This window comes from Vulpes lagopus, chromosome 18, assembly GCF_018345385.1.
Source record: "Vulpes lagopus strain Blue_001 chromosome 18, ASM1834538v1, whole genome shotgun sequence".
Classification (NCBI taxonomy): Eukaryota; Metazoa; Chordata; class Mammalia; order Carnivora; family Canidae; genus Vulpes; species Vulpes lagopus.
The window spans coordinates 24,906,130-24,918,333 of record NC_054841.1 but is presented as its reverse complement, the minus strand read 5'-3'; the positions used below and the strand labels follow the sequence as shown (position 1 = coordinate 24,918,333).

At 47.1% G+C, this 12,204-nt stretch overlaps 2 protein-coding genes across 10 annotated transcripts in view; one reads left to right on the top strand and one right to left on the bottom strand.

Annotated features, from left to right (window-relative positions):
• Positions 1 to 3,260: 3,260 nt before the first annotated feature.
• On the bottom strand, positions 3,261 to 7,903 carry LOC121478052 (mitochondrial import inner membrane translocase subunit Tim8 A-like). 4 transcript variants are annotated; one of them, XM_041732823.1, is made up of 3 exons: positions 7,505 to 7,861; positions 6,533 to 6,614; positions 3,261 to 4,421 (listed from the first exon to the last, which is right to left on the bottom strand). In XM_041732823.1, the coding sequence occupies exon 3, from the start codon at positions 4,328 to 4,330 to the stop codon at positions 4,037 to 4,039; it is 294 nt and encodes a 97-aa protein (XP_041588757.1). In that variant the 5' UTR covers positions 4,331 to 4,421; positions 6,533 to 6,614; positions 7,505 to 7,861; the 3' UTR covers positions 3,261 to 4,036. The 4 variants fall into 4 exon arrangements, 3 of the variants coding, with proteins under 3 accessions (XP_041588757.1, XP_041588759.1, XP_041588756.1); XR_005984411.1 differs by lacking the exon at positions 3,261 to 4,421 and adding an exon at positions 4,855 to 4,903 and having other exon boundaries at positions 7,505 to 7,903; XM_041732825.1 differs by lacking the exons at positions 6,533 to 6,614; positions 7,505 to 7,861 and adding an exon at positions 4,745 to 4,806 and having other exon boundaries at positions 3,262 to 4,421.
• ZNF341 (zinc finger protein 341) overlaps positions 7,337 to 12,204 on the top strand; it is a 52,788-nt gene continuing 47,920 nt past the window's right edge. For 5 of the 6 annotated variants that reach the window (XR_005984409.1, XR_005984410.1, XM_041732815.1 and 2 more), the window contains exon 1: positions 7,337 to 7,575. Coding sequence is in view for 3 of the 6 variants with exons in the window: in XM_041732815.1 (XP_041588749.1) it covers positions 7,545 to 7,575 (31 nt within the window). In the remaining 3 variants the exon portion in view is untranslated. Of the gene's footprint in view, positions 7,576 to 8,018; positions 8,215 to 12,204 lie in introns of those variants that run through there. The other variant, XM_041732816.1, reaches the window with a different exon arrangement.

Genomic DNA, 12,204 nt, shown 5'->3' with positions numbered 1-12,204 from the left:
CTTCTCCATCTTCAGGTTTCAGATCAAATGCTACCTCTTCAGAGAGGGCTTCCTAGACGTCCCATCTAAAGAAGCACTGCCCTCTCTTTTATTTTCTTCATATAACTTTTCACTCTTTGAAATGGTTTGTTACAGGTCCGTCGTCCATTGTCCCTACCAGGCTGTAAATTCCATGACCGCAGAAACCTTGTCTGTCTTGTTTTCTGCTGTAACCCCAGCACTTAGCACCTGGTGGGTGTCCAACATACACTTGTTGAAGCAATACAGTTTGGGGTTGACATCTTCCAGAGTACTGGTGGGTGGAATTTATGTGTGTCACTATGTGCAGTTGTCATTGGATAATTGCTACACGTTGAGCGGGGGCTCTGGCTTGAGAGGGTATCCCCTAGTACTTGGGCCATGTGGTATTTATCCATGATGTTATTGCCTGGGTCAGTGTCAGAAGATGGTGTCAGAGGTCAGTGAAGGATTATACTTGGTCTATTTTATCACTGAAACTGGATTCTTTCTTTCTTTCTTTCTTTCTTTCTTTCTTTCTTTCTTTCTTTCTTTTTCTTTCAATTCTTTTTGGTAATAGTGAACTAGTTTATTCAGTTAATCTTTCCTTTGAAAATAGTGGCAATGTTACATAATATATAAAAAATATTCTCCTTGGAGATGCCTGGGTGGCTCAGTGGTTGAGTGGCTGCCTTTGGCCCAGGGCGTGATTCTGGAATCCTGGGATCAGGTTCTGCATCTGGCTTCCTGCATGGAGCCTGCTTCTCTCTCTGCCTGTGTATCTGCCTGTCTCTGTGTGTCTTTCATGAATAAAGATCTTTTTAAAAAATAAAAAATCCTCCAAAAACACTGAAACAGGGATGCCTGGGTGGCACAGCGGTTGAGCGTTTGCCTTTGGCTCAGGCTGTGATCCTGGGATCCGGGATCAAGTCTCACATTGGGCTCCCTGCATGGAGCCTGCTTCTCCCTCTGCCTATGTCTCTGCCTCTCTCTTTCTGTCTCTCATGAATAAATAAATAAAATATTTAAAAAAACACTGAAACATTTGTAGGTGGCTGTCTTCTTCTTATCTTCACATGTTTCTTCCCTCTGTACATACCTGTGTCCAAATTTCCTTTTTATATAAGGACACCAGTCATACTGGATTAGGACTCACCTATATAACTTCATTTAATCTTAAATACTTCTTTAAAGGCCCAATCTCCAAATACAGTCACATTCTGAGGTACTAGGGGTTAGAATGTCAACATATGAATTCTGGGGCGGTGGGGGGACACAATTCAGGCCATAGCAACCATCATGTTTTGCTGTCTCCTACCAATACCAATGAACAAGATGTCAGGGCCCAGCATTGCAATGTGTGTCCTCACTTCCTTTCCCTTGCAGCTGGGCATCTAGTTTAAGCTGCTCATGATTTCTCCCATCCCAATGGAGAAGTTAACTTTTCTGGGGTGGCTGGAGCACTCATTGTAGAGGGGAAGTTTCCCACTTTCCCTCTGGAACACTGGAACTTCCAAACACTGGAAGCTTCCCAAACTTTCCCTCCTCCCTGCTTGGCTCCATACCTAGAATTGCCATATTTTTTATACCAGGAGTCACAGAAAGCTTAGAAAGCTATGATTTGATTCAGTTCAGTGCCAACCAACTACCCCTAAGGAAATAGGACCTAGGACTGATAAGTTTGGGTGGAGGAAGAGATAGAGGTGAGGAGCAGAAAGTTCAGAGCAGGGGTTTGCCTGAATGGGGAGCCTGCTTAAGATAGGTTCCACATCCCTGAAAGCTCATTCAGTTGTTTCATCAGTCAAGGAGTCAATTAACAAGCATTTCCCAGGTTACTCTATGTCTGGCTCTGAGTTCCAAGCAGAATGGATGAAGCACCTTTCCTGCCCAGAGAGCTCCTATGGTGGGGGGATGTGAAGGAAAGGGGAATTTCCAAGAAAAGTATCACATGATAGCAGTAGTACCAGGTACTGTGAGAAACAGGAATAGCAAGGGAGGGAGGGATCCCATCCAGGCAAATCAGGGAAAGCTTTTTAGAGGAAGCACAAAGGCAAGTTTATGTTGTTCCAAAGAGGGTGAAAGAACAGCATTTTGGTAAGAAAACAATTCACAAAGGCCTGAAGAAAAGATAAAAATCAGCTATGTGCATTCGGGCATGTGGATGGCTCAGTTGGTTGGGTGTCTGCTTTCTGCTTGGGTCATGATCCCAGGGTCCTGGGATCAAGCCTAGCATTGGGCTCTCTGCTCTGCGGGGAGCCTGCTTCTCCCTCTCCTTCTGCCTACCACTCGGCCTACTTTTGTGCTTGCTTACTCTCTCTTTCTAATAGATAAATAAAATCTTTAAAAAAATCAACTATGTGCATATATACCTGGATATATGAAAATATATGGAAAACTGCCAAGACTAGTGTTAGTGGAATCTTTTACTGTCCAGTGCCTCCCATCACCCTCAGAACTAAACCTCAGCCCTCCCGACTGGCCTTGTCTGCCTCTCCATCCTCATCTTCCTGTACCCATACCTCATTTACCTCAGTTGCTCCTTTACAGTCTTTGGCCTTCTTTCAATGAGACCTCCGGGTGTTTTTACTTGCCCAAGATGATACAGCTAATAAGCTCTGCGTGGTTTCCTTTTCTCCGTGTGACTCCATCTCACTTCTCAAGTCCACCTCCTCAGAGAGGCCTTCCCTGACCACCCTGTCTAAAGTAGCTTCCTTTCCTCCAGAGGGGGAAAAAAATTACAGTCACAGAATATTTCTCTATTTTTTTCTTGTGTATAGTCCATCTTGCCTGCAGGACTATGACTCCATGAAAGCAAGGATTTTTGTCTTTATGTTCATGGCTATAACCCCAGTATCTAGAACAATGTCTAACACAAAATGTATGTAATAAATATTTTATTTATTTTATATTTCTAAGATTTTTTTTGAATTTTTTATAAGCTTTTATTTCAGTGATCAAAAGAATGCAGTAAATGGAATCTATACTAGGTTAACATTAGGCATGCACCTCTACCTGAAACTGCTGTTAGCTTTTGACTGGCCTAAATCTTTATAACCTATTTAGGCACATCTTTGAATTTTTTGGACCCTGATATACAGGGTAAGTAAGCTTCTTCCTTGTGGCAGGTTAGTACTGAGAAATATGCTCACTGGCTAGATTCCTTTATTTATTTTTTTTTTAATTTTTTTTTTTTTTTTTTTTAATTTATGATGGTCACAGAGAGAGAGAGAGAGAGAGAGGCAGAGACACAGGCTGAGGGAGAAGCAGGCTCCATGCACTGGGAGCCTGATGTGGGATTCGATCCCGGGTCTCCAGGATCGCGCCCTGGGCCAAAGGCAGGCGCCAAACCGCTGCGCCACCCAGGGATCCTGGCTAGATTCCTTTATATCTAAAGACCTCTAGACACTCAGGCTACCTGTACTACCTTGAGACCATACCTTATACATTAAAGTAAATCACAGCATAAGGGAAGGAGATAATCTAGAAAGTTGAGTGTATTGTATTAACATCCCATAGATTTCTTTCCAGCACTAATAGTCAAAACACTAGATAAGGAGGTCTATAGTTAAGTACCAAATTACTTTTCTCCACCTGCTACACTTTCTGAGAGACACAAAGATGTATCAATCTCCCCAGAAATCTGAAATGAATCCACACAAATGACAGATTTTACTTTATGTGATCCCACTATCAAATTAGAGAAAGCAGTTGTATCAAAATTATAGAGGGCAGTTTATGGGACTTTGAGAAAGCACAGTCCCATATACAGTAATATGCATCTAGTAGTTTTCCCATTCATCTGTCAATTGTTTTCACAAGATTAGCATTAAAAAAACACAACTAAATACATATATGACCCTCAAACCCCCCCCCTCCACACACACACACAAAATTGGTCTTTGTTCATTCTCAGATGACAGGATGTCCCAAGAGTGACAAAGGTGGGAGCCAATCCCCCCATAGCCTTTTCTTCAACTATCCCATCAACCGTTCTTCATTTCTTGAACTAGCTTCCTTTTCCAAAGAGGTAATGCTGAGATCAGTCAGAAATGCTTTCTGAGAAAGCTGGCTTGGATTTCTGGGTCTGTTCCAGTCGATTCAAGATGAATTGGCTTGTATCAATGAAGCGCTCAACGCAGTTCACAAAACAGGCCTCAGCCCGACTGTCCAACTTTGGCCCAGGCTTGTCCATGCACTTCTCCCAACAAAGTTCCGTCATCTGGTGCACCAGTTGCTGGAAGCGTTGCTTTTGAGTCTCCACCTCGATGAAATGCTGCAGCTGTGGATCCACCGAGCCCAAACCCGCCACGAATGAAGATGAGGAGGAATCCATCCCAGCACCGCCACACGTGCCTAGACGAACTGTGCTCCAACTCACCAACCTTCACGTGTCTCCGCGATGGAACCGGAACCACAACCTATTTCTAAGATTTTATTTATTTATTTGAGAGAGAAAATGAGCATGGAAAGGGGCATGGGGAGAAGAAGTAGGCTCCCTGCTGAGCAGGAAGCCTGATGTGGGACTCCATCCCAGGACCCTGAGATCATGACTTGAGACAAAGGCAGAGGCTTAATCAACTTGAGCCACTCAGGCACCCTTTTAATAAATATTTTAAATTACAGTTAACCCTTGAATAATGGGTTTGAGCTGTGCAGGTGAATATTTTATACTGTAGTGCTATAAATGTATTTTCTCTTCTGATTTTTTTCTTTCTTTCTTTCTTTCTTTTTTTTTTTTAAGATTTACCTTATTTAGGGATCCCTGGGTGGCGCAGCGGTTTGGTGCCTGCCTTTGGTCCAGGGTGCGATCCTGGAGACTTGGGATCGAATCCCACATCGGGCTCCTGGTGCATGGAGCCTGCTTCTCCCTCTACCTGTGTCTCTGCCTCTCTCTCTGTGTGTATCTCTGATGAATAAAAAAAAAAAAAAAAATCTTAAAAAAAAAAAGATTTACCTTATTTATTTTAGAGAGAGAGAGAGAGAGAGAGAGAGCAAACACCAAGTAGGGGAAAGGACAGAAAGGGAAGGAGAGAGAGAATCCTAAGCAGACTGCCCACTGAGTGCTGAGCCTGACTCGAGGCTTGATCTCACAACCCTGAGACCGTGACCTGAGCCTAAACCAAGAGTCAGAAGCTTAACCTCCTAAGCCAGCCCAGGCACACCTGGCCTTTTTTTAATTTTTTATTTATTTTATTTTTTATTTTTTTTAAAGATTTATTTATTCATTCATGATAGACATAGAGAGAGAGAGAGAGGCAGAGATACAGGCAGAGGGAGAAGCAGGCTCCATGCAGGGAGCCCATCGTGGGACTCGATCCCAGGACTCTAGGATCACGCCCTGGGCCAAAGGCAGGTGCTAAACCGCTGAGCCACCCAGGGATCCCCCAACTCTGAGATTAAGAGTCACATGCTCTACCGTCTAAGCCAGCCAGATGCCCCCTTCCTTATGATTTTTTTTTTTTTTATGATAGTCACACACAGAGAAAGAGAGAGAGGCAGAGACACATGCAGAGGGAGAAGCAGGCTCCATGCACCGGGAGCCCGACGTGGGATTCGATCCCGGGTCTCCAAGATCGCACCCTGGGCCAAAGGCAGGCGCTAAACTGCTGCGCCACCCAGGGATCCCCCTTATGATTTTCTTAATAGCATTTTCTTTTTTCTACCTTTATTATAAGAATACAGTATATAACACATATAATACACCAAATATTTGTTAACTGACTTTATGCTATTGGTCACAGTAGGCCATTAGTAGCTACATTATGGGGGAGTCAAAAGTTATACACAGGATTTTCAACTGTGTGCAGGGTTGGCACCCCAACCCCGTGTTGTTCAAGGGTCAATTCTAATTAGGTGAGCGTGAATGTATTACTACTTGAATAATTTTTAAAAAGAACAGTTATATGTTGAGAAGCTCTTGAAGGGAGAGAGGATGAGAATCTGAGGTCACTGGATCAATGGGGATGTTAAAGGAAATGCAGGGAGGAAGGAACAATGGCCTCACTCCTGTCAGAGACGCAACAGAAAGGGGGGATTTAGGGCTTGAGGAGGGCCCTGGGTCTCCAAAATTCCCAGGAAAGGTGGTGAGGCATACAATCTAGAAAAAGAGTAGGTTCTTCAATGGGAGACATTTGCTCAGGGCTTTATGTGTCATAGCAAGGGCGAATAGGAAGGGGGAAAGGGTATAGTATTGGGGGAAACAGGGGTGGTATTTGGAGCAAGATGGGGACTTCACCAGTAGCAATAGGCCTTGAGGGGGTACGTAGGGGGAAGATCTGTGAGGCAACTTACCAGGAACAATGGCTGGTAGTGTTCCTCAAGGGAAAAGGACTTTTGAACAAATATTTTTTACTCTTAGGAATTATATTTATTTAGTGAATATGAGAAAATGAAAATTCTGATTTTTATGGCTATTACTTTGGATGACACTAAAAGAAGCATTTAAGAAAAAACAATGAGAACATTTAGAGTCAAATTCACAGTAGTCCAATTGTTGGATCTGGCTACATTCATAGGAGATCATGATTGATGGTACCTCTCTGGTTGCCTCGCCCCTCCACACACTCCACAACTCTTCCTTGTGGTCCAAGTGTACTTCTTTGGAACCAGCGTCACACCTTGTAATTAAATAATTTTCAGGATTGAATGTCTGTCTGCTTCCCCCATCCCTGACTCCAGGGGAAAGGAGCACTGGGCCCTGGAGCTATTATAGGACTTGGTGCATAGTAGACCCTCAACTAGCGGTTAATGGAGCATGAACTAGGAAGAGAGAGAGAGTGGCATGGGATGGGGGAGGGGGTGTCCCAATGAGGACTGGAGTGGGGGAGAAATCCCTGGGAGACCTGGATAGGCTCTCTATAAGGCTGTGCTGGAGGTTGCTGAGGTGGGTATTGGGGTTTAACTGACAGAATGGGCAATCCCACGAGGCAAGGATGGAGGTCCCCAAAGGTGGAAATGGGGGGTTAAGCCACAGCCATGGGTGAATCTCTGAGATGATGGGGGAGTAAGAGGCTGAGCTGGGAGGCACTTCAGGAGACAGGTGGCTCCCTAGAGGTAGAGATAGGGATCACTGTGGTTGCGGGCTAGAAGTGTGTGATAAGGGGTGAAAATCAGTCGTGTACAGCTAAGGCAGAGGTCTTGGTTACGTGGAGGTCCTCGTGACAGAGTTGGGTGGTCCGGGTTAGGCGGGGGATACCATGCCCTGTGGAAATAAGCTCCATGTTGCAGAACTGAGGGTCTCACGTGCAGGGGCGGGGTGGCAAGCCCAGATAATATGAGGGGTCCCAAACCCAATTGGGAGGCCCTCCGTGTGCGGCTGGGATGGGGGCAGTGTGCGGAACTGGGGGTTCAAGTGACACAGGGATGGGGGTCCACATCCCGGGGCCTGGGTTACCCAGGCGGGGCCAGGGGAGCCAGGGCTGAATTTCCAGGACGAGGGGGGGCTCGGCGGCAGCTCCCGAGCGCCCCCTGGCGGCCCTGACCCCACCGCGGTTCCCACAATGCTCACGTAGCCCCGCATCAGCTCCCGAGAAGGCGGCAGCTCCAAGATGGCGCAGACGATTTTCGAGGCCCTGGAGGGTGAGCGGCGGCGAGGCCCGGGGAGGCGGCTGTTCCGCGTTGCGCCCCCTCCCGCCGCGTCCTTGCAGCGCCGGGCCCAGGGCGCGTGGCGGCCGCGGGGCGGAGGGCGCCAGGACCGGAACAGCCGCGGGGCGGGAGCGGCACGGGCGGGAACAGCCGCGGGAGCCGAGGCTCGGCGGGTGTGGGGGGGCCGGGACCGGAACAGCGGCGGAGATGAGGCTCATTGGCGGGGGGCGGGGGCATCGGTCCAGAACAGCGGCGAGAGCCGAGGTCCGGCGGGGTGGGTAGCGGGACGGGAACAGCGGGGAGAGAAGGCCCCGTGGGGGGAGCACCGGGGCAGAACAGCCGGGGAGGCGCGGCCGGGGCCGGGGAGGGTGGCCTAGGACAGGAACAGCGTCAGCCGAGAGGGCCTGCGGGCCGGCGCGGGAGGGGTTTCCTGGAGGGAACAGCCGGGGAGGCCGAGCTGCCGGGGCCTGGGAGAGCGTCGCGAGGGAGTCGCCCTGTGGAAGCGGCGGGCGCGGAGCCAGCGGGGACAGTGGTGCGGGGGCCGGAGGGGCTTGGCGGCGGAGGTAGCCTAACTCGGCATCCTGGCCCCGAAGAGCTTGCCTGGAGCACGCCAGCTGCGCCTCATGCCTTGAGGTAGCCTCTCAACGTCAGCCCAGGAAAGGATAGGGCTACCGGTGTGCAAGGCCAGGACTCTGCTCACAGACCCAAACCAACAAACACTAGGCGCCTACTTTGTGCACCTTGCTGGGGGGCAGAGCTTTATACACTCAGACCAAGAAACGATGGGTGTCAACCGTGTGCCTGGCCGGGACACAGCGCCCTCAGACCAAAACCTATAAACACTGGGCACCAACTGATTGTCCTGTGCTCTGGGGGTTCCTAGCATGGAAGTGCACCTCAGGCACAGGGAACTGCAGGCTTTGGAGACAGCAAGCACTGAAGGCCTCCCTATGCACCTGCTGGACCTGGGTGGGTGAGGAGGAGCCTTAGTGACCTCAGGACTGTGTCCCAGGGGAGATACAGACCTGAGAATGTTCCTAGAGGGGTGTGATAAGATCAGTATACACATAATTAGGGTGCAGACTGAGAGTTGGCCGGACTAGTAGTATGTAACTGAGACCTTGAGTCCCCTGGGAAATCTCAGCCATGTCCCTTTACTTCTTGGAGGATCAGGGCTCTCACCATAAAATGGGGGTTAACCCTCCTCCCATCTGGAGAATTTCAGTCTCAGGAATACTCACTGAACTGGACCCAATTCCTGCCACACAGTCAGAAGTTGAGGGTAGTGGGTGGGGAGGGAGGCATATAGAAGCTATAGAAAAAGTAACTATCAAAATTATAGAAAAGGTACACCATAAAAGAAGATTGCCTTAGCTGGCATTTAGCGCTGATATGGGTGAGGGATGTGGAGGGCCAGGGTCAATGGTTTCCTCTGGGAGACCCAACAGAATAGGGTGAGGCCTACTTTCTCTTTAGGTCCCAGGGACGTCCTCCATGTTTGAATTTTTACTACAAGAATGTGTTCATATATTGAATAATGAGGAAATTAAAAGAAAAATCAGTTTTTAAAAAAAATATTTATTTATTCATGAGAGACACACAGAGAGAGAGACAGAGAGAGACAGGCAGAGGGAGAAGCAGGCTCCATGCAGGAAGCCCGACGTAGGACTCAATCCCGGGACTCCAGGATCACTCCCTGGGCTAAAGGCAGGCGCCAAACCGCTGAGCCACCCAGGGATCCCCGAAAAATCAGTTTGTAGGTTAGTGTTGATGTGTGCTGGGCTAGGGCAAAGACAGCAGAACTGTGGGGACCCAGAGATGACCTGGGCAGTAGGAACTGCATTTGCAAAGCCCTGGGGGAAGAGAGGTCTTCCAAGATTCACAGAAGGTCATCTGAGTGAGGAGCTAGAGGCGAGACTTCTGAATTTTATCTTGCAATCACCACAGAGCTGAGAAAGGGTTTTCAGCAGGGGAGCAACAACACAAAAATTTATATGTTTTATAAAGTTCACTCAGGCTGCTCTGAGAACACACTGGAGGGGGCTGGAGTGGCCGCAGGGAGATGAGTGAAATAGCTACAGTTGTCCTGCTGAGAATTAATGGTGGCCTGAGCCTGGGGACAGCTGCAGGATGGAAGACAGTGAATCTGAGAGAGGCAGGGGAGGCAGAATAGGCTAGACTTGCTGAAAGACTAGAAATGTGAAGAGGGCAGGGAAACGGGTTGGGGTGTCCCAGGGGCTGTGGCTGGGTGGACATTAGTGCCTATTCTTGTTGGTGAGGATTACTGGAAGAGGTAAAACTGCAGGGTGGGGGTGGCACACTTAGCTTGATCTCAGCTTTAGACAGGCAGCATTTTTTAAAACAGCGTTTTACTTTTAGTGGCTTTAGGTTCACAACAAAGTTGAAAGAAAAGTACAGAGATTTCCTGAATAGCCTCTGACCTCACACACCACTAGCCTCCCCCATTATCAACATAATTCACCAGAATGGCACATTTGCTACCAAGGATGAATCTGCATTGCCGCATCGTAACCATTCAAAGTCCATGATTTATCTTAATGTTCACTCTTGGTGTTGCACATTCTATTGGACAAATCTACAATGATGTATCCATCATTACAATATCACAGAGCATTTTCACGCTCTAAAAATCCTCTGTGTTCTATTTGTACCTTTCTCGCCCAAAACCCCCAACAATCACTGATCTTTTGATTATCTCCATAGTTTTGACAGGCAGTACTTTTTGAGTCAATTTTTTATTTTTAAATTTTTATTATTAAAAAAAATTTTATTATTATTTTTTAAAGATTTTATTTATTTATTTATTTATGAGAGACACAGAAGGGCAGAGACATAGGCAGAGGGAGAAACAGGGTCCCTGTGGGGAGCTTGATGTGGGACTTGATCCCAGGACTCCAGGATCACAACCTGAGCCAAAAGCAGATGCTTAACCGCTGAACCACCCAGGCATCCCAATTTTTTTTTTAATTCAATTGCTATCAGACTTTTCTTTTCTTTCTTTTTTAAAATTTTTATTTATTTATGATAGTCACAGAGAGAGAGAGAGAGAGGCAGAGACATAGGCAGAGGGAGAAGCAGGCTCCATGCACCGGGAGCCCGACGTGGGATTTGATCCCGGGTCTCCAGGATCGTGCCCTGGGCCAAAGACAGGCGCTAAACCGCTGCGCCACCCAGGGATCCCCAGCATCCCAATTTTTTAAATTTTAAAAGCATTATTATTATTATTTATTTATTTTTTTTTTGCAAATTCACATGTACCCTTTACCTAGTTTCCTGCAATGAAACATTGTGTAAAACTGTTGTATAACACAGCATACAGGGGATCCCTGGGTGGCTCAGCGGTTTAGCACCTGCCTTTGGCCCAGGACGTGGTCCTGGACTCCTGGGATCGAGTCCCGCATCGGGCTCCCTGCATGGAGCCTGCTTCTCCCTCTGCCTGTGTCTCTGCCTCTCTCTCTCTCTCTCTCTCTTTCTCTCTATGTCTATCATGAATAAATAAATAAATCTTAAAAAAAAAATAACAGCATACAGAACAGTTTCATCAGTATTAGAGGCTGCCCTTTGATAGCCACACCCACCTCCTTCTCCTCTCCGGTCATCCCTGATGTCTGTCAACCACTAATCTGTTCTCCAGCTCTAAAATTTTGTCATTTCAAGAATGTATGTAAATGGAATCATACAGTAAGTATATGACCTTCGAGATTGGCTCTTTTCCACTTATAATTGCCTAGAGATTCACCCAAGTTATTGTGCATGTCAGTAGTTTATTCCTTTTTATTACTGAGTTGTACTCCGTGGTATGGATATATCACAGTTTAACTGTATGCCCATTAAAGGACATCTGAGTTGTTTCCAGTTTTTTTTTTTTAAGATTTTATTTATTTATTTGAGAGAGAGGGGGAACACGAGGAGGGGGAGGGGCAGAGAGAGAAGCAGACTCCCCACTGAGCAGGGAGCCCTATGTGGGGCTCTGTCCCAGGACTCTGAGATCATGACCTGAGCCAAAGGCAGACACTTAGCCAGCTGAGCCACCCAGGCACCCCAAGTTTTTTCTTATTATGAATAAAACTACTATGAACACTAATGTACAGATTGGCATACAAATGCTAATCTCGGGGCACCTGGGTGGCTCAGTGGTTGAGCATCTGCCTTTGGCTCAGGTGGTGATCCCAGGGTCCTGGGGTTGATTAAGTCCACATCAGGTTTCCTGAAGGGAGCCTGTTTCTCCCTCTGCCTGTGTCTCTGCCTCTCATGAATCAATAAATAAAATCTTTTAAAAAACAAATGCTAATCTCACAATTTTGCCTAAAATAGTAGAAGATTTACTGAAGCTCATCCAGAGGAGCAAACCTCAGGTTTGGAGCTCTAGATTTTGGAGAGAACTGGATGGGAGGTAAGGGAGTCTGTCCAGAGAGGGGAGAGAATCTAGACAGAAGGAACCTTTCAAAACAGGAGCGTTTAGGGGATGGACAGAAGAGAACAAAGCAAGCTGGAAAGGAGTGAGCAGAGAGATGGGAGAAGGCCCAAGAGGGAAGCATCCTAGAGCTAGAGAAGGGAGTGTCTCAGGAAGGAATATCCAATGCTGTTCTTTGATGATTTTCA